The 25,552-nt window shown below is 35.0% G+C and overlaps 2 protein-coding genes across 3 annotated transcripts; both read right to left on the bottom strand.

Moving 5' to 3' along the window:
• Positions 1–4,659: 4,659 nt before the first annotated feature.
• On the bottom strand, positions 4,660–13,706 carry LOC132598422 (uncharacterized). Its single transcript, XM_060311284.1, has 6 exons — positions 13,490–13,706; positions 12,098–12,256; positions 11,930–11,988; positions 10,071–11,804; positions 7,613–7,769; positions 4,660–5,483 (listed from the first exon to the last, which is right to left on the bottom strand). Exons 2-6 carry the CDS (start codon positions 12,198–12,200, stop codon positions 4,816–4,818), a joined length of 2,721 nt encoding a protein of 906 aa, XP_060167267.1. The 5' UTR covers positions 12,201–12,256; positions 13,490–13,706; the 3' UTR covers positions 4,660–4,815.
• A 4,625-nt stretch (positions 13,707–18,331) lies between these two features.
• Positions 18,332–24,213, bottom strand: LOC132598421 (ATP-dependent DNA helicase Q-like 1). 2 transcript variants are annotated; one of them, XR_009566573.1, is made up of 11 exons: positions 24,021–24,213; positions 23,306–23,661; positions 22,641–22,901; positions 21,801–21,969; positions 20,927–21,018; positions 20,780–20,823; positions 20,315–20,429; positions 19,884–20,237; positions 19,332–19,556; positions 18,953–19,195; positions 18,332–18,853 (listed from the first exon to the last, which is right to left on the bottom strand). XR_009566573.1 is itself a non-coding variant. In XM_060311283.1 (10 exons), the coding sequence occupies exons 1-10, from the start codon at positions 24,196–24,198 to the stop codon at positions 19,085–19,087; spliced, it is 1,905 nt and encodes a 634-aa protein (XP_060167266.1). In that variant the 5' UTR covers positions 24,199–24,213; the 3' UTR covers positions 18,332–19,084. The 2 variants fall into 2 exon arrangements, 1 of the variants encoding a protein (XP_060167266.1); XM_060311283.1 differs by having other exon boundaries at positions 18,332–19,195.
• Between the last annotated feature and the right edge of the window lie 1,339 nt (positions 24,214–25,552).

Below are 25,552 nucleotides of genomic sequence, written 5' to 3'. Positions count from 1 at the left end.
ATATAGTATACTTAAACACACACACACACACACACACACACACACACACACACATATATATATATATATATATAGATATAGATACACTAGTTATGTGAGGCTCGTGGTAAGCTCGGGCCCAAACTCAAGATATAAAAGTAGATATTTTAATTAAAGAAATAAAATTTGTATTAGTATAAGTGTACAACAACAACAACAACCATATACCCATTGTAGTCCCACCAGTGGGTAATTACGTTAGTAATAATTAAATTTCATATAAGTATATTTTCAATATATGAAAGCAAAACTTTCATTCAATTCCTTTAATATTTTAACTTCCATTTTGATGAAATATTTACTTCAAATCAAATGCGGAGCCAGAATTTGACATTTATAAGTTATGTATCCTAATTTTCTGAAGTTATTTAGTTCTAAATAAATAATCTATACATAGTTAATGAACTTTTAAGACAAATACATAATTTAACTTGTGCAGCGGATGGAGCTGCTCCTCCCTTAATTAGGGATTAGGGGTTCGAACATGGATATGGAAAAAATCTTTGGAGGGAGCGCTTCCCCCGAATGGGCGCGATACGATGCGAATTATCTGGATTAATTGGGCTCAAATGCGGATATCGAGCACCAAACAGAAAATCAAAGAACATGAAAAATGAGGTAGGAGGTTTGATAGCTTTTGAAAAGTAGACCTTAAAAACAAAAAACAAAAAAAATAAAAATTGACTTAAATAAATAAGATTAGGACCTAAAAGTAATTAATTAAAAAGTTTAAAAAAAAATTGGAAATTCTTGTGAGGACTACAAAAGTTCCTAAGTTTGCCCTTATATATAGTAGTAATATATATATATATATATATATATATATATATATATAAATTATATAACCTAAGTATATTGATATATATAAGTATATTCTTACTATATTTTAGGTATATGTAGTATAACTTAAGCATATAACTTAATATATATATATATATATATATATGTTGCATTGCTGACTTGCTGTTAGCCTGTTAGTCAGTAAATATATAAACTTTACTTATAAACTTATATAACATATGTAAATATACCTACAATATATTAATAAATATTATAATATATATATACTATACAAAAAAAAAAAAGGGTTTGGACGTGTTTGAACCGGACCGGTTCCGGTTTCGGATTTTTAACCGGTAAACCAAAACCGATGATCGATTTCGATTTTTTAACCGAAAATCGGCCGATTTATTAACCGGTTACCGATCCGATCCGGTTCAAACCGGTTAACACGTTTAGTCTATAGCTGTTTCGGGTTCTAAAATCTAGCTAGTCAGTCAGGTTTTAAATTACCAAAATACTAGCTGTAGCTTGATTAGAAAGAAGAAGCCTGCCATTTGCCAATGCGCCAATGCAATTCGACAAAAACAAAAAGAAATCTTCAATATAGAAGGATCCAAAGTAGGTTTGTCGATGCTTGAATTAATTGACTTAATGCCATCTCCAATCTTACACCATTTTTTACATTAAATATTATTTTAGTGCAAAAAATAATATTTTGGAGCTCCAACTTTGCACCATTACTATTTATTAATAATTTTTTTTTATTATATAACACTTTTAATTTAACATATTATAAATTTTAATTTTTACATTTAGATTCCTAACATACCTATTCATCTACACCATTACTATTCATTAATATATTTTTTTTATTATATAACACTTTTAATTTAACATATTATAAATTTTAATTTATAATTTTAGATTCCTAATATACCTAATTATTTTTTATGTAATATCTTATAATATTAATTATACATCTTAATTTTGGAGTGTAAGTTTTATAAATTAATTTTCGTATATATTATTTTATATAAAGTTGTAAGTTAATTTTATTATAAGTTATAATTGTATTAAAAAATATAACCATCACAAAAATGAAAAGTGCAAATATAAAATATAATATGTTGTTAATAAATAACACAATGTTCAATAACATTACAATTTCGAATATATAACACAATGTTCAATAACAACACAATGATCAATAACATAACAATGTTCAATACATTAAAATTGAAAATACAGTAAAAAACATAATAATTTAGAAAATTATAACAATAATTTAGTACTCTGGTAGGTCGTTTCCAGAACTACCAATATCATTAAAGTATTGAGTGTATGAGGCAGAGGATTGTTGTGGTTGTGGCTATTGAAATTGTTGACTTCTTTTATCCGTTATTCGTTTTTGTTCTTGTCGAATAAATTTACGAATATTTGGATCACCAATAGAATCTAAATTCGACAATAAAATTTTATTTTCTTCTTTAAATTCTTTTAATTTTATATTAAATGATTATATAACAAAGAATTATGAATTACATGCGATGGATATGTAAAAAAGAAAAAAAAAGGATTTTTTTATGAAATTAAAAATAAAATTTTAGTAAAAGAAAATAATATAATATAAAAGAGAGAAGAATATAAAAGAAATATTCTTTTTTGGTGCAAAAAATGGTGCAATGGGTTGGAGTTAATTTGCACCATTTTGGTGCAAAAAATGGTGCAATGGGTTGGAGATGCCCTAAGTGAGCTTCGATGTTGATCTTCTAGGTTCAACTTACATTAATAATTCGTTAATTTAGGAATTATTATAAGGTATTTCCGATATAAAAATCACCATCTCTAGAGAATAATTACAAAATAAATCTCCTCTACAATTGTTATTTATCTCGTGATTATTTATCAACAAATTCTTTGCATCCCCTTTATATATCCGGGGGTCTCCACACTCCATTTTTCTTTAATTATCAAGTACACGTTAGAGAAAAAATTACATAGAATTATATAAATTCATTAAGATGTATGATAGGATGGATGAAATCTCTAAATCAAAATGTTCGAATTTAAATGCTGAAAATGAAGGAAAAAACCTCCGTTACAAAGCGTTTTTTCCTTAATGAATTCTACACGATACAAAATGTTAAAAAGCATTTTTTTCCTTAAAGAATTCTACGCAACACAAAATCTAGAATAATTGTACAATCGCGTTTTGAATACAAAATGGTCATAATAAATAAATAAATAAATAAATAAATAAATAAAAAGAGAGAAGAAATGCATGACATGTTAAGAAAATGAAATGGCATTAAGAGAGGAGTTCCTTGGACTTGGGCGGTGGGGGTGAGGGTGGTTAAACAGTATGTTGTGTCAATATATACTTCATCTACTTGGTGGATTTATGCTAAGTGGACAAGAGATAAACGAGATGACTCATCCCTAATTAGTCACTATCAATCAAGAATACATCGTATTCTGTATTTGATTAGGACAAGATAGAATTTCATGGCATTCAAATAGGAAATACTTGGTCCAAAGAATTTTTGAGAATCTTAATTCTTTTAATGTATATACATTTCACCTGGCCAGGCATAATACATGGACGATAATTACAAATCATTACAATTAGACGAGTGATTTTCTTTTAGCTAACTGGCACATTGGTAGACTTATTAAGGGGTTAAAGCGGGGTTAAAGCCATGTTTACCAAAAATGTTTCTATTTCTACAGCTCGAACTTAAAATTATTCTTAAGAATAAAATGATCTCAATTATCCTACCATGTCCTTCTGCGATATGAGAAGATTGGCTCAATCTCAGCGAGAAAAAGAAAAAAAGCACACCCTATAAATAAAAGAAGATGAAGGAAAAGGAGATGTACAATGGTACTCCTTCGTCTCAAATCATCCGTCGCTTTTTTATTTTACATGCTCCTTAAAAAATTACTTTACTCTTATTTATATTTAAATTGTAATCTCTTTCTATTAGCTGTTTTACACTATGTCATCTCCATTAATCTACGAAGGGATAAAATTGAAAAAAATAACTTAATGTGATTTGAACTTCTAAAATGATAAATAATTTAAGATAATTATTTTTAGAAACAACTAGGAGGGGGTAAAATGTAAATGGAGGCTTTTCAACAAAAGTCATTGTCTGCTTCTCTTTTCAGAAGATTCAGTGAAATAGCAGATTAGATTTGGGGTGGGTGGGGGTGGGTGCACGTTACTTTGTCAGACATTCGCCGGCGAGCGAAGTGGACGGCTGTTCCTAGTAGGACCACCTGTCTGGCTTTTCTTCATGTCACCATTCTTTAACCCACTGGCATTATATGACATTAAATAGGATTTATAGCGCATGAATCAACATTTCTACCATTGTGATCATGTATTTGCCGTAAATAGGTAACATAAACAGTATCATAATCATGTATTTGCAATAAACACTTAGAAAGACTTGTAGCGAAAGAAAATTGGTAACTCTCTATATATAATGTAGTTTTCCCTAATATATACCGTAAAATAAGAATGTAAACCTAGAGGTGTCGGTTCAGATCATCCATTGATCTAGAAATGCGTCTTTTTTTCCCAATAGAAATGGTTCTGTTCCAAAAAATTTACCTCTAACAGCGGGGTTTCGGCAGAGGAAAAGAGAGGCAATTAGAGCTGAGTTTGAGCTCAAACCCACAACATGCTACTAATACTGACACATCACCTATCAATATCAAACTCAAAATCAGAGAAAAAATAGGCAGAATGGCCTCTTATCATGCATTCACTTTAAGGATAATGCACCCTCCTATCATGGAAATATTGATCCTATCTCAAGAACATAAATATGAAACAATCACTTGAGCCACTGATCTCTTCATTAAATTAAGATTTCCATCTTTCGTGCGGAAAAACAAAAAAGAACAATGCACAAGGAAGCTGTAAAGTAGCAAAGCTAAAGTATAAAATTTCACATTGATTAAAGCCCTCAGAAGAGGACACATTCACATTAGGTCATGGATCAGTTCATCCATCAAAGATGAAAGGATCCCCTTCTCAATGTCTACGCCCTCTTCGAAGGCTTCAAAGCTAAAATCGGTCCACTTCCCGTGTTGTGTGCTCATGTCCTTGTCAACAACCTCGTCCACCATCAACTCTTCCATGCTTGTCCAGCCAGCAATCTCTCTGTACACTTCTTCTGCCAACCACTCCTTCCTTTGTACCAATGTTGTCCACTTTGCCCAAGCTTCAAAGCTTCCACCACAACTCTGTTTACATCTGAATTCCAGGCATTCAACCACCGAATCAAACAATACTCTTCTCCTAATCTTCAACTGCTCATCTACATTTTTATTAGTTCGAGTCTTCTGATTCTCCAAATGGTCAAAGAGATCAAGAGCAATAATACTCTGAGCCTCACCCAGCATAAAATCTTCCAGCACCAAGTCCGAACTTCTAATTATATCTCTAATATATCTAAACTCCCAGTAAGGTGATTCATCGAAGTTTGTGGAAATCGATGCAGTAGTTGAATCCTTTCCACCTGCGTCAGCAAGAGAAACTGAAGAGGCTGAGTCCAATAACTCTGCATCACCATCCACCAAATTGATCCTCATGCAGGTCTTCCAATTCGTCATTTCCTGAGATCCATCAGAAGGATGATACTTGCTCCCTGAATCATAAAGTTTCATCAGTCATGATTTACAACATCTTTGAAGTCCATAGGCAACTACTGTACTGATCTTGCATGAAAGAGCAGAAATACGTTTTGCAGTTAAGGTGCACCCCTTGTACTCTTATGATTTTCAATTAAAGCTTATGAAATGCCTTACCGCCCTATCTAGTAAGAGCCTCTAGAGCTATGTCTGGCGTAATCAATATAATAGTTGGTTCTCTTCTTCAACATTTCTATAAGACAAACTACCTTCTTCCTATAATAAATTTGTCGAAGAAAACGCTATGTAACCAAATTAGAGAATCATGACTAATGTATATTTACAAAATTACTGATCAAACAAATATCTACATAATTTAGTCATTTTGATCTGGAGAGCTCCACTCTTACAATGAAGTAGTCGATATAGGTGTAGAAATCTAACGTTAGAGCACACACCAAACAGAATTAGAAGGTCTGCATACAGAGGAAGGGAATAAGGTAGAGCCAGAAGAACAAGAAAAAAACTTAGTACTCTAGGAAATTGCTGAATAAAATGCTAATTCTTGAGTAAGGAAACTTTTTCCACAACTAAATCTGCCTCTTTGAAATACAGAAGAAAGCTGTACTTTTACGATTAGGAAATATCCAAACAAAAGCTAAAAGTGAGAGCTTGAAGCCTTGAACCCCATAAGTACTAGGTAACCCAAGGTAAATCCAAAATCCCACATCTAAGACCTTTTGTGTTTTTCATGATTTCAATGTATTCAGATTCCACTTTCACATTCAGATGAAGGAGAAATCATTATCTCATTTGTCTTGGTTCTAATTTTTGAGTCTAAAACTGCAGAACATACTTGTTTAATGCAGGGATGGGAATATGAGCTTCACAACACAGAGTAGAGACAAAACAGTTGAACATATATGCTAGTGGTGTAAATCGTGTATTCATCCAGCTCATCTTTTTATCTATTATTTTTATTACTAAAACGAGCCTCGGGTTCTTTTCCATTTAATTAGGCGGTGTTCATTACCACTGAAAGGTTTCAGCCAAAAGTATATTAGAAATAGTACAAGTACCAGAAGAGCAGGAAGATAATATTTATCTGTGGAATTGAGAAAAGAGAACTTTTACAACATTTGCCCAATCACGTGATTATCAAACACATGATGGGATGAGCGAAAAATCTTATCCCACATCATCGTGCTAATAAATGTGACTAAGGTTATCCTAAAGTTATTTCCCAAATTATTTTTCCTTTCTCCATTTTTATCCATCTAACAAGCTTGGGGCAATTAACTTAAGTGGCAAAGTTTCTAATATTTTTGATGAGAATATAATACGAAATGCCTTTGTCACAGAAAGTCAAAACAAAACACAGAAAGATCTACCAGTCTTATCTTGGTAAGGCATATTATGGTTTAGAAGCAGTGTTATCAAAAGCGAAAAGCGCAAAAAAGCTCTACGGTCAGCTGGGGCTTTAAGCGCAAAGCGCAAATAAAGCGTGGGCTTTAATGAAAAAAAGCGCAATGGTGTAAAAATACAAATCTATATATGTTTAGTCCAAGACTAATAATGATAAGCATGAATAACAAACATATGGACAAAGGAATTGTAAAAACATTACGATAAAGTGAAATATGAATTATCTAGTGTCACCCCTTCAAGAGAGGCTCATTGGCAAGGAAAAGTATGTCTTAGAGCCTTGATGATGACACTGAAGCACACATAAAGCGAGGCGAAGCGCTCAACATGTTTTGAGCCTCGCTTCAGGGGTTAAGCGCGCCTTTGACAACACTGTTTAGAAGTTAAAACAAAGTGCCCATTCTGTGCACATGTACGTTTTATATGAAGAAAGCATTCCTTAATTCAGCAAAATTATCAATTCGGGCTATTTTTTCTTTCGATCGGTAATTGGGCTCTCTATTTTCACTCTGCGCATACATATATTGAGGTGAAATAATCTGTAGACAAGAATGAGAAGTAAATGCCACCAAAAGTTTTACAGGACAAAAATAGTAAATGCTTTAAGCTAGCTAAGTCAATAATAAACATGACTACCACTTCAACTGCATGCAATCAAACCCTTCAAGAGATGAATCATAACAATCTTAAATAGGAGGAAACTAAAGATCAGTATAATTACCATCAGTAGTTAAACTTCTGTAGCTATCCAAGGAGTTGCAGCTGCCTCCTGAGATAGAAGGTTCCAAACTTGAGGCCGGGCTAGAGCAGGGGAGACTAAACTCTTTTTCACACGTAAAGCTGCTGGCAGTTCTAGGCTTTTCTACCTTTTTTGGACCCTGAAATTGATGCAGATAAGATTAGCCTGGTAAATCATACTGTTTCTTTTTTGTTTTTAAGAAAAGGCAGTACAGTAATAATACAGAAATAGGAATTCAAAAAGTGCAACAATGCCTCAATCCCCAACTAGTTGGGTTTGCATACAAATTCTCAATATCGATTTTATTCCATCTTGGCCCATTTCATTCCAATACTTATGGATTTGTATCATGGGACAAATAAGGGATACTAAAACTAGTAAGTTTCTAAACCTCACACTTACCCCTACATGATATATAATCTCTATAACAAAGCTGAAAGGCACTTTGTCAGATAAAGGACCTAATGCAAGTGTACTATCAATTACTAAACCTTAAATTCAACTAGTTGGTATATCGAGTACATATGGATATTTTGCTTCCACTGTCTTGTTCTTCACTAAGTCCACATGGATTCCAAGAGATGGTTAAAAAAAGTGATAACTCATACAAGACAGCAATGCCTTTTTATACGCTGAAGTGTGATTAAGGCTAGACTACAAACTAAGGGGAAAAAGATGTTTTGATTTTGAGTGTCAATTGAGAAGTAGCCAATGTTGGGTACGCAATACTTATCCACCCAAATTGTCAACTTTTTTAGTAACAACTATTTCCAACTCATTAGTTCGTTAACATTTCATTCCATAGATTGACCAGGTTGAAAGATCACAGCTTTTCTGGGATAGTCTTATCAAGTGAAACTTTTCTTTTGCTTCTGCATCTTCTTACACATCTCATCCGCCTATGCTTCCCTATTAGCTAGTATTGTCAACAAATTCTGATGATTGTTATTGCAATGAATTGTATATTACTGATCTCCACCTCAGTTCCAATTATGAGATTATGGAATACCAGCTATAGTATCAATCTTGAAAGGGAATAAGAGCGAGTTTGCACAAAACTGGTTCTGTAAGCCAAAATTTGCACCACAGGGGTAAGAATTTATCTATTTAAGGTACACTTTCTAGAAAATGCAATCGCAAGGTATAAATCAGCTCCTGAAACAATCATTTACTATAACAAGGATTGATGGCCTGATATCTTGGGCAAAGACTTGCTTGTTTAAGTTAACAACTGGATAGCAATCAGTCAACTACGCTACAATCTCAAACTAGTAGGAATCAAATATAAGAATCCTTATTCTCCAAAAAAAAAAATATAAGAATCTTTCTGCCCTCAGTTCAGAGGATTTATCATGGTCAAACTAACTTGACATTGGCCATTGAGCTACCGCAATGTTCCTCTTTGCCTGGGTATAGGACCAACATGCTGTCACATCGGCAGAATTCAGTGTAACTGGACTAAGGAGGAAAACTGAAAGTTGCAGAAACAACAAAGAGGAAAAATAAAAGCAAGTAGGGAAGTGGGAAATTGACATCGATGCTTATATGAATGGGCGTGTCATTGTCGTAATATCCGAGGGGAGGGGAGATGTTGGCATCTTCAGTTAAGAGGAAATCCCAAAGAATTTCCCTGGGGGTTCTTTCATTTCTAAGCCATCCTGTATCATTCTAATTATGTCTCTTAGAAAATCTAAATCTGGCATTCAGACCGATTCAGTGGTTTGACCTAAACAAAAGGAAAAAAGGAAAAGTGTCCCCAGACTAAAGACCACTTTGGCTTATAGCACATAAAGACTTTGATATGTCTACGCCTACTCTTTTTGTCATCTATTGGATTGAGTAATGAAAGGTAAAAAATGATGACTTCGACAATCATTTCGGAACAACCCTCATTAAATTTTATTGTCAAAAGAAATAAAAACACCGTAGTTGTATTACTTAGCTCTCCACTGGGTAAGCAAGCTGGACGTTCAACTTCGAAGAGTTCCTGACCCTAGTTGTTATTCATGCAAAGTGATGGCGACACGTTTTTTACATTTGGCTACCTGTTAGCTATAGACACATTTATTCTATTGATGTACCTCTACCTCAGCACACGATCTCACAAAAAATTCATAAGTAATCTCCTAAATTGTACAGGACTTTGAATCTTCTATTTCTTTTCACCCAGGCACAAATATATGCACCACGTTCATACACTGACAAAAATGTGGTATGCTATAGCAGTACTTTCAAGGAAAAAACTCCGTTGAGGCTCAAAACCAATTAACAGCTCCGACCACATGTCAAAAAGTTCAATATGCATATGATCATTATCTAAATTCCATTTTCTCATTGCTATTCCTGTTCCTCTTTTTTTTCTACAGGATTTTGTTTGGGGGTGGATTGGTGTGTTAGGCATAAAAAAGGCATTTTGAAGCTACGGGAATTTCAGAAATACCTGCCACATCTGGGTTGCAGTAGGCCGGAGGTCATCAACAGAAGAGTGACCATAGTCATCTGCATTTTCATGAAGCAAATCAACTTGAAGCCTCTTCCCATGTGTTACTATGGACAAACTATCTTCAAAAGTATTGGCAGAACGAGAGGCAGTCCCTGTTTTGGTGAGATCTTCACAAGATGGTCCAACCTTAGAAGTTAATTCTTTAAGCTTTTGTTCTAAGAGCATACCTAAATCATCACCACCAACGGCATTCGAACCTAAAGAAGATATCGTTGATGTTCTTGAATCAGACTGATCATCATAAGAACCTGGAAATAGAGACAAGGCATTATTCTTTTCCAAAATATGATTTGATGAAGTGGGGCCATGCGTTGATTTTTTGATGGGTGAGGTGAAAGTAAATGACACGACATCACTCCCTTTTTTCCTGTCAGCTGTATCCCAATTGGAGCATCCTTCAATAGTTAAATTACATTTTATAGACCTCTCATCTTTACTCTTCATCATATTATCAGCAGCACATCTATCAGAGCCAACATCTCCATTGACTGGCTGTTTCTTTCCAGTAGAGGACCTCAGTCTGGAGTCCCTAGAGGATGAAAGGTCCTTTCCAACGCCATTTCCTACAATACTTGCAGTTCCGGTAGCAGTTGTGGTATTTACAACAATTTTACTTACAGTCTTGCTTGGTCTAGACGTGTTACCAGTGGATGATACTTTTTTCTCTTTGTGGCAGGGAGCTGAAGTTTTCGAACTCTCCCCGTCTTTATTAGATGCAGAGTTCTGCTTCTGGTTGTTCTGCCTGAGCACATCAGAGGGCCTGTTGAGCGAATTTCTCCTTTCCCCAACTTTTACAAGCCGCTTCCTACCAGATTTAGACTCATTCTGTTCTTTCTGGCTCAATGGGTTCTTATTAGCTTTCCCCTCTCTTTTCTGAACATTGGTCTTTGCCTGAACTGCTAGTGAAACCGACTTCTCCTTCCCCTTATTTTGGGAGACATCTCTTCTTGATACCTCAGAAGCCCTGAATTGACACGTGTTATCTGATTGAACCTGACCTCTTTCTCTGGGTTGTCTTCTGACATTTTTAACAGAATTTTGTTCCTTTGGCCTGTGTGATGCTTCATAAATCCTGGACTGTCTCTGAGCAGCCTCCATTCTATCTCTCAAGTCCCGTATTCTCAAAGGGACAGAGGAAGACCCAGAAGATTGCACCTTCTCTCTGGTCGCGGGTCGAGGACTCTGCTCATATATTTTGGCAGCTGCCTCTATTATGTAAGCTGCATTCTTAGGAGGGATGAACCCAGGACTCTTGATAGGAGATAACAATCTGTGGTGAGTAACTGAAACAGGTTTAGCTGATTTTGGAGGCAATACCTCACTTTGAAACCTTTCGATGGGAAGGCTCTGCACCTTCTGCAGCCTCATTTCAACAGGGTTTTTCTTAAATCCATCCAATTTATTTCGCATGTTACCATCGACTATAACATGATGTTCATTCTGGAAATCAGCTACAAAGCTTAGATATGGAGAATCTCTGAACGAGCGACAATCAAAGGATGAGTTAAAATAGGGATCAGACTCTTTTGAAGTTGGCAAAGAATCCAATCCCATAAGACGTGCAACAACCGAAGGTGCTTTTTGACCATAACTTCCATCCTCGGCTACTGATGAAGCACTATAGAAATCATAGTTGTGTGTGGAGTTCGAACCAGGACCATACTCATGAGCCTTCAATCACATACACAGATTATCAGAATGGCAAACCAAAAGATATGATCCACAGTCATAAAGAAATGTCTTGAATTATTTGAGAGGAAATAGTAGAGCAAAGTAAAAAAAAAAAAAAAAATTACCTGCTGAAGTCTTAAATTTGCTGATCCATTGGCATTTTCTTTTCCTTGCTTAGAGTTTTCTACAGCCACAATAACAGGAACATGGGCATAGCAAAATATTCATCAATGAGCATCAGTCACAAGAAAAGTGGCCTTCAACTGCCAATAAGCAAGGAGAAAAGGAGTTACCAGGCAGTTCAGACTTGTTAGAGAAAAGCTTCTTCCGAGATTTGATATTCCAATCAAATAGCTGAAGAAAGCCTCCTTTTGAACTTCTCTTTTCAACCTCCATTTCCTCATTTAATAACCAAATACTCCCATGTGGATGTATCAGCAAACAAAACACATCTGTTGTCAAGAATTGCAATTTTTAAGGCATCAGGTCGTAGATGTTTTACCAAGAATGAAGTAAACAAGTAATCAGAGGTTATCGAAAAAAGTAATCAGAGGAAATAAGAACTTCGGATAACTTCCATTTAAGAGTGTGATTAGAATGGAGAAGAATGTTTTCCATAGAAATTTTTCTGTGATGTCTGGTTGGGCATAAAAGTAGGTGGCTTATATAAATTGTACAAGGTGAAAAAAAATGGTAGCTTATTACTTCTTGCATTTTTAAGTACTAAAAGTTGACATCCATATCTAAATGTTGATTATTGTTGTAGGTATATGATATAAGGTGTCGTTACGTCTACGGTTTAGTTACACATGAATCATAAAGTATGTTTGTTTACGCAGTGAATAATAATGTTGGAATTGTTGCCAGGGCTTTAATCTAGTGGTAATAGTTCAAAACATAATGTCTTACTGCACACAAGTGGAGAAGGGTAGAGGAGCGGGCCCCAATTATCTACCGAGATTCGAATTGTTCGCCACTGGCCCTCGGAAATTTCTCACTTATCAAAAGATAATACTAATAATGCAAGGATTGTTATGCGATGAATTACAATATATGGATAATAAAGAAGTGATTTTTATGGAGGAATTGTCTACTTTAAGGGCATTTTTATCTTTAGATACTCATATCCACATATTACTAATAACATGTATTATTATTCCACATAATATCCCGTATTTATTAACACATATATTATTTAAACCAGGATCAGAACATGCTTGTCCCATCCAACCAAACAACCCCTAAGAGTTTGATATTCGAAAAGGAAGATGATTTTCTGAATAGCAATGGAAGTCATTTCCTCTTTTTCTGGCGGAAAATATTTCTCCACAACACAAGATACCAAAACACTGAATTATCAATTATGATTTCACAGAGGAAATTATATTTCAGGGGAGCATTTTCCAGTCATACCAAACACTACAAGATGCAATTTTTACAAAGCTGAAAGTGAAAGCTAACTCTTTCTAAGCAGCATTACTTCATTTTTGAGCATATGCAAGATCCCATAACTCAATTAATAGTAAACATGTAACAAACCAAAAGCATTTAGTTTAAGCAGCCGAATCTTGAGCTAGACACAAGCAAAATTAATCAAATAAAACTACACCACAAACATTTACAAGGGTAATTATGACAATGAGCAACAAGAACAACAACTGGGAACAATGTTGAAACAAACTCACCAGTAAATCTTCAATAATTAGTCAAATCTCACAATCTTTCCACCATCAAAAGTAAGATCTAAACTAGGGATGAAGCAAAAAAACAAGCCTAGGGTTTTTTTTAAAAAAAAAAAATTGATGGATGCAATGCTCAAAATGAGAGGAAAATGGAAAGTGCAACTGTGAGAGAGAAGAGAGGGGAGTGGATTTGAAATTAAAAGGGGAAACGCTGAGTGGCGTGTAAACTATAAAGTTAAAAAAAGACTAAATTGATAATAAGACACGGAAGAGACAACGCCATCACCGTTACATATTTGTACGGAATATATTTAATTTACAAAATTCTCTTTTTTGACTCCTCTAATTCAATTATTTTGGCTCCTCCTTCTGTCATAAATTGAAATACTAGATAGTAGTAAATAAATAAAAGTAATTATTTTTTAATAATAAAGAGGCAAGATATATAAATAGACACTTTAAGTTGTCATCAATTTAACAGTCATATCTTAATTATCCTTGTGACTATATAGATATCTCTCGCCCCCTATCTAGTTATAAAGATAGTTATGATATTTATTTGACGGTAGAGAATTTATTTTTCAGCACTTAGCTCTCATAGTAATGATAAAAATACATTCAAATGTGCTTTAGTGAAGTGACCTTAGATCTTTTAATTAAGGGAAGCAGTCGATTGAAAAGAAATAGGATTAGTGGAATTAGAAGTTTAATTCACTTACATGTATATAGCTTTGAAAATCTTGTGAATTGAATTTGAGATGAGTCAAATAGAAGAAAAAAAAAAAAACAACATCGAATCAACTAATGCAATATAAAAGAGTTTTCTTCTTATCTTTTTCTTACCCTTTATACTTCATTTTCCTAGTGGGATTGTTTTAGTTTCCTTTCTTTTTATTGGAGAAAGTGGAAAAGGGAGTATTTGTTACTAAAATTGTTTTTCTTGTTCCTAGAGCCAACAAGGTGGAACAAAAGATGAGCATTGGGAATATCCTTTTTCTGTTTTTGAGAGGATACAATATATATCAAAGAATAGAACTTCAATAATTCCAAGGAATTTGCTTTGCTTCAGTTTGACTTTTCTAACCTAAGTGCCATGGACTTTATGCTCGACTTGTAGTACTAGTAACTAGTAATGTACTAAAATAGTGTATTAGTCAGGTAAATGGGGAGTTACTTTCAAATAATCCTTCAAGTCCTTTAGATCACTTTCGTAAGAAATCCAACCTTCACTGATTTGCTGAGAGACATTTTTTGCATCATTTTCTGGTCCAAATATTAGTCACAACTCACATGTGAGTTTCTTCTCAATATTTAACGGTTTAGAAATAGAAATTGTTAAGTATTATTTTTGGATGAAAGGTCCAAATTTATCATGCACTATCCAAAATTCTTCAATTTGATCCTTCGCATGATGCTTTTGATCCATTTATATCCATGTTGTCAACAAACCATCCCAGATTTGTCCTATTCATGTATCAGAACTCCAAGGTGAAATTGGTGAACTCCACGTGTCTAAATTCTTCAAGCAAAATATCCAAACTTACGCACTTCCGACTTTTAACCATGGTTTACAAATACCATCATGTTATTTCTATGTTAAGGGTAAAGGGAAAAACGAGCTCAATTCCATATAACATAACGGCAAATTTGATTCGCTTCCTATATTTTCTTCTTCAAAGTTACCCTTAATGTTCCAATCAGTGAAGTTTTAATTAACACATTAATTAAGGGGACCTAAGTTGAGACAAATACTCTTAATTAAGAATAATACTTTTCTTAAGTAATGTGCAATATACTTATCAAACTAACCCAAAATTTGGTAACTGCGGGAATTCTTTTCTCACAATTATTAAATTGTCGTGTGACAGGATGCATCATTGATAGGTCCCAAAATTAAAGGTGTCTTTAATATTGCAGTGCAAAATTTTCAAAGTGTCCAACATGAGTTTGTCACATTCAAAACCAGCAAATGAGGTTTAGGGGGACCATAATATCGTAGCTGTGTGTAATTAACTCTCTCAGAAAAAAATTACTTTTTTTTCTTATTCAGTTTTCCTACTCTCTCTCTCTCTTTTTATTTTTTATTTTTTATTTTTAAATGTTGTGAAAATACCAGTATAATTTTCTTATGATGTGAAAAATAGAAGTGTGAAACTTTGAGAACTTCTTAGTTGGGCGTATTTTACTACTCTCAATCAGACTATTTGTTACGAATCTAAATTAATTAAAGCCAATAGATACTAAATATCTAAAGAAACAAAAAAGAGTAAAAGTACATAACTGGATAGAGAAGATAATGAGTGATCTTCACTTTAAGTAAGAAATGCACTCTCTTTATATTTTCAAGCTAGTATAAAATTTGAATTCTCGACTTTAGAAATATTTTAACTTTAATATACCTTTTGTTCCTCCCACAAAATGTTGATTGTAATAACTTGAAATTTCTCATTTTGTGCAAAACTTTGTAGAGGGGTTGCGGTGAGGGGGGAAAAGCAAGAAATTGATAAATCACAAGATAAGCATGGCTTGAATTTTAGGTAGCAATGTCCTTCATAACATGACGAGCCCCCTTTTACGACTGCATATATGAAAAGGATTTATGAAACTATGCATGTGAATTAGGTCAAAAGATTCTGGAAATCTAAATGCTATTGGCTATATGTTAAGATCTTAGATCCGATTCCAATCATAATTCTATCTTATCTTCTCTCTACTACCCTTCAACCCCTTGACTTGGTTATAATTTCTTTTAATTAAAAACAAGAAAACAAACAGTGTCAAGTAATTCATAAGTAAAAGGTATTGAAATATTAGAGTACTTATTATGATATTGATGATTTATATCGCGACCCCAACTAGCTTAAGATTGAGGTATAGTAGTAATAATCGTTGTTGATTTTTTCACAACTACAACGTTAAAAGACAGATTCAGAATTCGTACTTTATGAGTTTAAAATTCTATCACAGTTCACTTAATTTATTGGGTTCGAAATGTATTCCTTATACTTATCGAATTTTTAACTTTTATACAAAATCTAATCAAAGCTATTATACAGTAGCTCCGCCCCTACCACCGTTCTTTGTTCCACCAAAAGCAACATCAAAAGCTGTTGAGGTTCATTACGTTATGTTTTTCTATATTTCTTTTCCTTTTTTAGTATCTCGTTTATATTTTTCTTTTGGAATAAAGAAAATTGTAAACCTGTGAGAGGAGTGAGGACCATTAAAAGCACTTCCTTTAAGAGGCCCATTAACAACTATTCCACAGTTAAGAGGAAGTTGATATGTGAGCTGGCGACATTTGAATCATCTGTGTCTATATAATTCTTTCTTTTATAGTCATAGGAACAAGAAAACAAGTAACACATTAAATGTCGACATGTATTTGCCTAATTCAACAAGATAGCTGTCGTTGTCATAGGTGCAATTAAGGAAAAAAAAGAAAGAAATTGTATGAGTTTTTTTTCATCTTAAGACCCCACGTATTAAAAATATTTGAATAGTTCTTTGACTTCGATCTACGATGTGTACCACGTGTTTATATATAAGATTTATTTCTAAACCATAGCTGGTTTATCTACATTTTTACTTCAAATTTTGTTACTTAACCATGGTAAATCAACATGGTTTAGTGTTGCAGTGGATCTGAAATTCTGAATAATTTGTTTACCAGGATGATTCTTAACAATTGGATAACAAATCAAGGTCCATTATATCTGGACAAGCCCTCACTGGGACCGTTAATTAGGCCTGTGCACGAATCGGTTCGGTTCGATTTTGACAATCATCGAGTTGAAATTTAGAATTTCGACTTTCTAAAATTCTCAACCAAACTCGATCCATTCTAGGTTCAATTCGATTCGTTTTTTATTATTTTGGTTCGGTTACGCAAATTGATTTGTTCGGTTTGTTCGAAATTTAAAAAAGCAACTATTTTCATTTCAGTTTAAGAGTAAACACGACAAAAAATAATGAAATCCTAAATTTGCAGCCTTATACCCGACATTAACCAAGAAAAAATCATAAACTTGTGAGCATAATAGCAAAACAAGAGCTTGACAACTTGTGCAAGCATACAAATCCGCCAACACCACATTACATATACCAAATTAATAATCCAGCATCTTGCAACTTGCAAGCAGACAAGCATAATAACTTAGTTTGCATCCTCAAAAAAACCAAAAAAAAAAAAAAAAAAAAACTCTAATTTGTACATGCTAAGATCAAAGAACAAACAAAGCCATGGGTGGATGCAATGGCCAAAAGGAAAAGATCGCTCGTGAAAAGAACGTTGAAAAGATGAAAGATCAAAAGGAAAGTCAGCTTGAGGCCAACAAGAAGGCCATGAATATCCAGTGCAAGGTATGCATGCATACGTTCATTTGCACCGCTTCTGAAGTTAAATAAATATTACTTCACTATTAAGTATTAAACATATATATAATTAGACTATTATTCATATTCATATTAGTAATTAGTGGCATATAAATTCGGTTTATTCGGGTCGGTTTGGTTGATAATTGAAGTCAACCGTATCCAAACCATTAAACCGTAATATTCTACAATTGCATTTGTAAATCGAAATCAAATTATATTATTCAAATTGAATTATCCGAATTGTTTCGAATCGATTCAGAAATTCGAGTTGAACCGATTTGTGCACAGGCCTACCGTTAATCATCATAAAACACCAAAATCACAAGCACATTAGAGAGAAGGGTTTATTTTGTTGTGTTATGAATGATTGTATAGCAGGATGGACGCCCCATATCTCGCAATAATATATGGTAACGTAACTAGGAGGGTTACATCATATAACAGTAAAGGACATACTCTACCACTTCATGAAAAACTAGAAACTCTTCTAACAAATAAATACATTCTTGCATTGATCCAAGACATGTTCGATTTCAAGAAAACTGGAGCTAGAGCCACAGACAGAAATAAACAAGGGACAAGATACACGTGAATGAGATTTAATAACAAGCCACCGTGCTAAGAGTTTAATGATAAAAAGGGTTGTCATTTGCTACCACATATGAAGCGGTTTCTAACAAGTACTCATGCATTAAGACTTCAAGGCAGAGCATGAGGAACAACCCAAATATGTCAATGCGTTCACTTTGAAGGAGAAATATACAATAAAGATAGCTATCTCATTAATGTTGGGGTAAGTTAACATGTACAATACGAGCTGTCAAAATTGCTATACAACCATCATGTGCTTCGTTTATACTTTCTTGAAGCCGATCATTTGACTCTTAGGTTTGGGCCAAAAATAAGATGACAGTAAAGAGAGAGCTTTCACCTCCTTCAGCCATAAGTGCAGGACTTGCACTTGCGACTCCGAGAAGCATCTTTTGCCTCCTGAAGATGAGCACCTTGTTGTATAAGATGACCTTATTACTAGTTACCCTAGTCACTAATAAAACCTGCCAAGTTTACTTAATCAAAACTGAACCATACCGCAGCTGCTCGAAACTTTAAAAGTCACCATCCCCATCAAGCGGTACATGTTTAGGACGGATTTGGCGTTTGAGCAAATAGAAGCTTGAGATTGGTATTGTGGACTTCTCTTGGGATTAAAATGTAGAACCTTCACGAGGAAGACTTGAGACAGTTGTCACATGGATTAGAACCATTCTTGCAAGAATTTTGGTCAAAGGACTCTCCAAAGTGTTCAAGTAACAATTTTCTGCGGCATTCAGTCTGCAAGTTTAAGGATAATGTTATGATTAAATATATAACATAGAGATAATTCAAGACTGTCCAGCAACACAACAGTTAGCTAGAACAATGAGGACGATGCAAGACACAGAAGCTCTATATTTTTCAGTTAACGCACCTTAAGTTCACAGTATTTCTGCATTTTTCGAGCTTGTTCCATGGCCCTCTTCAAGCTGTCTCTTTTATACCCTTGCCCACTTCTTAGCATGCATACAACTCGACTGAAATCCTTCTTTTGGTATAATATGACACATGTAGCAGGAAGGCTGTCCCTACCTGCCCTTCCAGCTTCCTGATAATAACTTTCAATAGATTTGGACATTGTATTGTGAACAACGAACCGCTGAAAATGTAGAAAACTATCAGTTCACTATCTTATTTCCGGAAATGCCAAACGGTGCATACAATGGAACTTCTAAATGAAAAGAACTTCCGCTCCCACTATCAAATCAAGAACCTTTAGAGCTAAAATGGGTAACCATATCCAGCAAAAGGTACTAATTACTGATTTTAAAACCCTTCATTGCACCACTATGTCTTATGCCTTACACTCGATAGAAAGATCACTTATCAATGGCATTTAGTTAAGTGTCATTTGCAACATGATCAGTCATCGAGAAGCTCATATTATGGAAAGAAGCAGAAAAACAGCATAGTCTACAATACTCACAACATCAGGTTTGTCAATTCCCATTCCAAAAGCAATAGTCGCACAAACAACATCAACTTCCCCAGAGCGCCACCTCTTCTGAACTGCAACCCTCTGACGAGATGCTAAACCAGCATGATAGTATGCTGTTTTGATTTTGCATTTCTCATTCAAAAATTTTGAGACATCCACGCACTCGCTTTTGGATAGGCAGTACACAATTCCAGATAGATTCTTGAACCGATCCAACAATAGACTCCCAAGCTGCTTGAGTGGCTCTTTGCTCTTTCCAGTTACTTCATACTTCAAATTGGATCTATCAAAGCTGGTCTCAAGGACAAGGGCACGAGGAATTCTTAAAGCTTTCAAGATATCCTGCAGAGTGCAGAAACTGTGAAAACCAAGATACTAAAAAGACCTAACAAAAGGACAAATTTAAGTAGCTGTCTTACTTCACGGACTGCGTGGGTTGCTGTGGCAGTTAATGCCATCACTGGAACATCTGGAAAATTTTGCTTAAGACATCCTAGTACTCTATAATCTGGTCGAAAATCATGTCCCCATTGGCTGAGAAACAGGTAAAAGAACAGGTCAACTACACCTTAAAGCAAACCATTGAGAACATGCCTATTGTTTCTCTATTTCTTCGAATCATTTGAAACTGGGAACATGAGTTCCAATTATATTCTCGATTCTTTTTACCAGACATATAAGAAAGCCCAAAACTATGTATATCACAAAACATAAGGTTGATTGATATAAGTCACCAACGACAACTAGGATCTAGTTTCTTTATGGATTTCCTTGTCCCTTTTTGGTCATCTGATAGATCAATCTGCGCGATTGTTCATTGACTTCTTCTACTCTAGCTTAGTGATCTATTGAACAATTAAGATTATTTTAGAATAAGGGCATACCTCACACAGTGAGCCTCATCAATAACAAATCCAGCCAATTGTCCCTGAAACAGTAAAACTTCTATTTACTATCACCATCGAGCAATATTCTGGACTTAAATAAGATAAAATAACTACACATGTTTTATATGCTTACAAAAATCTCACCTTTCCATGCATACATTTTAAGGTTTCTTGAAATGATAAATTTCCAGCTATCCTCTCAGGAGTTACATAGAGGAGCTTGCATGACGGTGTATCTTTCCTAGAAGTAACAAATGAAGATGCAAATCCAGAATATGATGTTAGCAGCAAACTATAGCAATTTTCGGACAGGATCACTACAACTTCCTATAAAAAGAAAAATACTTTCTAAAGAAGCCAAGAAGTAAGATCAGGTAAAATTTTATTTCAGTTGACAAGCCTATTTGAATACTTGTAAATACTTCTAATACTGATGCATAGGAGCTGGGTTTACCCTGTGCGCACCCGAAGGGTAGCGGCTGCGGGTCCCATGTCATCAAAAAAAAAAAACTTCTAATACTGAAATTAATAAAGAATGGAATAGCCATGACTTGACATTTGATCTGAAATTGTGTCATGAGATTCAGTCTTAACTGAAAGCAAGTCTAATTTCAAGGCATTCAGGATCTATTTCATAGCCAAAGAAAAACACGTGCGAGGAAATCAGGACAAAACACCAGCAAAGGTAAAAATGTCGGCCTTCCCAATTCTTCTTTATTTTTAAGACCTACCTACCAAGCTTCTCATTCTTGCAGATAGTTATGAAAAGAAAGAAAATTCTTTTTGTCTATACTGCAGTAAACAAAATGATGAAAATGTGGTAAGTTTTCCTGCCAACACATGCGTGCTAGGGGCTTGCACGACCATGCATATTATGGAGTATGGACCATGAGTCATGCAAGGACCACAAAACATATTACCAGTCATTCTCAAAAATATGTTCTCCTTAAAGGCAATCAGTAATAGTCCGCAATTTAGAGGAGAAAACCGGGTGGTTATGGAGATACACAAGTAAAACCTTGCCTTAATTCCTGTAGTACAGCTGCAGCTTGTGAGGGAGTTTGTTGGGAATTTAAAAAGGTTGCTGGTATCCCAAACTTGAGGTTAAGCGTGATTATCTGATCTTGAATTAGGGAAAGTAGGGGGGATACAACAATCATAACACCAGGTTGTACAATCGCTGGAAGCTGCATAGGAGGAAAAGGAAATAGAATTAGTGCAAACATTAGACAGTCTTGACAAATTTAATATGATTTTATGGCGGCTATAATTTCCTATAGGCCAATCTTGAATTAAAATATTCACAAAGTTAAAGAATTTTTTTAGCATTTGAAGCCCATTATGAAGTGCATAAATGTAATCTAGAGAATGTAAGAAGAGTAAAGCTCTCTGTGTTTCCTTTTTGTTTTAATTGAATTTTCTAGGGTTGATGATCAAAAGTGTATTGATGACATAAGGGCTAATACATATTCCCTTTATAAAGAGGGTGAACCCATATAAAAGAAGCATAGAATGATAGAAATCCTTCCACAAACATATTGTTTTTTGGTTAATCGTGAAATGAAAATATAGAAGATTATTCCATAGAAGCGAGAGGAATATGAATATGTATTTTACAGCACCTACTTCTTTCTGTGTATCAATGAATTACTTCTACCAATAAAACAAATGAATAGTATGAGAAGGCCGTGTCTCACGTATTTTTGGTGTAAAGAAAGGATACCTGAGTGCAACTTTACAGGTACTGGAACTTGGGTCCAACATTCCAAACCAGATTCAATATGAATCAAAAAGTTCTTGTGATCATGCTCTAGACAATTATTAGGGAAAGGACCATCTGTACAGTAAAGAAACCTACCTGGTAGCAAAGACTTTTACCACCTCCAGTTGGCATAAGAACGAAGCAATCACGCTTTTGAAGACATGCTTGACAAGCTTGATGTTGTAGAGGTCGAAAGGACCTGTTTCCAAATACTACTACATTTGCCAGTTCAATATCATCCAACCTTTGCAACTCTTCATAACTAAGGGTTCCATCCCGGTGATTTGACCCCAAGGAGCACTCCATTTCAGCGGAGACTGATGAAACTGAACCTTCAGTAACCATGCTCTTATAATCCTTTCAAGAAGGGCAGAACGGGGGGTAGAAGGATTTCAGTCAGTACTTGATAAATTGAATGAAGCAAGGTTCAGCTAGAACAAGGTAAAGGGTGATCACATGTCAGCTAACAGTAGATTATATAGCCTTTCATTTGGGTCTCAGCTATTTGAAATAATTTACTGGATGATTCAATGTACCACTGTTCTAATGCAATGCAGCAGCATATATCAAAGCATGCACTTCATTCAGAAAAGGGGGGGGGGGGGGGGGGGGGGGGGAAGACAAAAAAATTGAAGTCAGGTAGAATGAAAGACATGATTTGCAGCGAAAAAGAAAGAAGACAACATCTGAGAAATGTTGATATTTAAGAACTGAAAAAAAAAAAAAATTGACAAAATATCATAAGTCTAAACAAGTACTACCATGGACGTTGAGGTACGGCACCCTGATTGTGGAGTCATGCCCTGGTAGCTTCTATCAAGACGAATCTTTGATGTAGATGCGACATCCTCTTTGCGGGCAAAGCTAATACCCATCTCTTCACTGTCACTTGAAGAATCCTCAATAACATGGACGTAGGTGCTAGAATCCTCATCACAATCCACTTTACAGTTTTCAGGAACATCCTTACCCAACATATCAGCTAGAGCTCCACAAGCCTCCGTTTCAATGGCTTGCAAATCATCCCAATCCTCAGTGTCTTGCATAGACTCTGCCAGCGCCGCAAGAAAATCATCTCCACAGTGCTCCACAGAGATGAAATCTCGACCATCATCACCTTCACAAGTGGAAAAAAATGCTCAACCAACTACTCCTATATTAGAACCATATAATCTAATCTCTAAAATAATAAAGTATATCACTCAAGTACACCTAAATCCCAAACTAGTTTGAAGCACCTGTATGAAACTTTTCATAATTAGACTATTTTTTCACTAGTCATCCTCCACAAACTCAATTAGGGAGATTTTGTGTCTTAAAATAACTTGTGTTCTTTTAAACATATGTATAATGCTAATTGCCTCTCTACCGTCCCTAGACCCCACCTGTCGTATGTATGTTATTATTGTTGTTATAAGTATAATATGACGCTTATTCATGAAGCAATATAATGGTAGTGGGAAATGGAGAGTTTACCGTAGAGCTCAACGAGGCGATTCAAGCAAGTTTTAGCGGAGTCTTCATCAAATCCAAATTCAAGAGCTAAGCTAATTAGCTTAACTTTCTCTACCTCAAGATCGTCGTCGGCGCCGCCAATCTCCGCCTTTCGCGGCCGTCGCAGCGGTTGCCTTCGTTGGTTTTCCCGCCCTTTCATTTTGCCTTTTTTTCAGAATTATTTTTTAAAACCTTTTTCGTACTAAAGGAATTGTTTATATTACCGGTGCTTTTATTTCGTAACGACGACGTTCCTTTTTTTCAGTTGCTGGGCTTGGAGCATCCATGACCGGCAATTTGCAGGATTGGCCTTCGCTGGGCTGGTCTTTAATTTTTGTCCCTCGAATCAGTGATCTTTAAATTTTGGCCTTCGCTAAAAGTCTCTTGGTTCCGGGTTCGAACTCCCGCTCAATCAAAAAATTTTAAAAATTCGCAAGGCATAAATTGGGATCCGCAGGGAATAAGTTGGACTAAGGTATAAGTTGGGTTTCAAACTCTGCCTTAAGGCCAAAAAAAAATAAAAAATTGCTAGAATTTTACAACCTTCTGCCTTAAGGCCTAATTTTGGGTAAAAGTTTGCCTTAAGGCATAAGCCTTGCGAATCTCAACTTCTGTCTTGCAAATCCTAACTTATGACTTGCGATTTTTTATTTTTTTTTACTGAGCTTGGATTCGAACCCAGGACCTCTGGGTTTTAAGCGAAGGGAAAAATATCAAAGACCACCAATTTGAGGACAAAATTTAAAGACCAATGCTTTTGAAGGGCAATCTACACAAAAAAATGATCTATGACCGACCTGGTCACTCACTGCATTTTTTTGTGCGGATTGCCCTTCAAAAGCACTGGTCTTTAATTTTTGTCCTTCAAATTGGTGGTCTTTAATTTTTTCCCTTCGCCTAATACCCAAAGGTTCTGGGTTCGAACCCCAGCTTAGTAAAAAAAAAATCGCAAGACGGAGGTTTGAATTCGCAAGATAGAGTTTTGCATTCAAAATTCTGCCTGAGGCCTAACTTTGCTATAAAACTCTGTCTTGCGATTTTTTTTTATTGAGCCGGACTTTAAACCCCAAACCTCATGGTATTAGGCGAAGGACAAAAATTAAAGACCACCAATTTGAGGGGCAAAAATTAAAGACCGGTACCTTTGAAGGGTAATCGTGCAAATGACCCTACTCACTATGTAGAGATGTCAACTAGGGAACCACTTTTGAGCCTAAGACTTTTGTAACCCCAAAATAATTTTTTGGAACCAAAATAACCCATTAAAAAAAAGAACGTAAATAAGCTTCACGCACAGATTATGTGCGTAAAAGGACCAAAGTGTAGTTTTACACTAAAGTCCTTTTACGCACCGAATATGTGCGTAAAAGAGCCAAATACCCCACCCCAGCCTTTATTCTTTGAAATCAAACTGAAAATTAAGCTTTTTTCCATACTTTGACTGAAAATTAGTCACGTTTCAAAACACCGGAATATAAATATTTTATATAGAACTTAATATCTTTTTTAGCGTA

Source organism: Lycium barbarum, chromosome 6 (genome assembly GCF_019175385.1).
Source record: "Lycium barbarum isolate Lr01 chromosome 6, ASM1917538v2, whole genome shotgun sequence".
Taxonomy (NCBI): domain Eukaryota; kingdom Viridiplantae; phylum Streptophyta; class Magnoliopsida; order Solanales; family Solanaceae; genus Lycium; species Lycium barbarum.
Note: the sequence above shows the minus strand (reverse complement) of the source record. Positions and strands in the feature narration are given on the sequence as shown.

Bases quoted from the DNA above. Each gene is read 5' to 3' on its own strand.
- LOC132598422 (XM_060311284.1), bottom strand. From the start codon at position 12,200: ATGGAGGTTGAAAAGAGAAGTTCAAAAGGAGGCTTTCTTCAGCTATTT. The intron at 11,989-12,097 runs GTAACTCCTTTT...TTGTGGCTGTAG, and splicing joins TAACAAGTCTGAACTGCCTG to AAAACTCTAAGCAAGGAAAA. The intron at 11,805-11,929 runs GTAATTTTTTTT...ATGTGATTGAAG, and splicing joins CAAATTTAAGACTTCAGCAG to GCTCATGAGTATGGTCCTGG.
- LOC132598421 (XM_060311283.1), bottom strand. From the start codon at position 24,198: ATGAAAGGGCGGGAAAACCAACGAAGGCAACCGCTGCGACGGCCGCGA. The intron at 21,970-22,640 runs GTAGGTTTCTTT...CCTCCTATGCAG, and splicing joins GTAAAAGTCTTTGCTACCAG to CTTCCAGCGATTGTACAACC. The intron at 20,430-20,779 runs GTATGCCCTTAT...CCTGTTTCTCAG, and splicing joins GATGAGGCTCACTGTGTGAG to CCAATGGGGACATGATTTTC.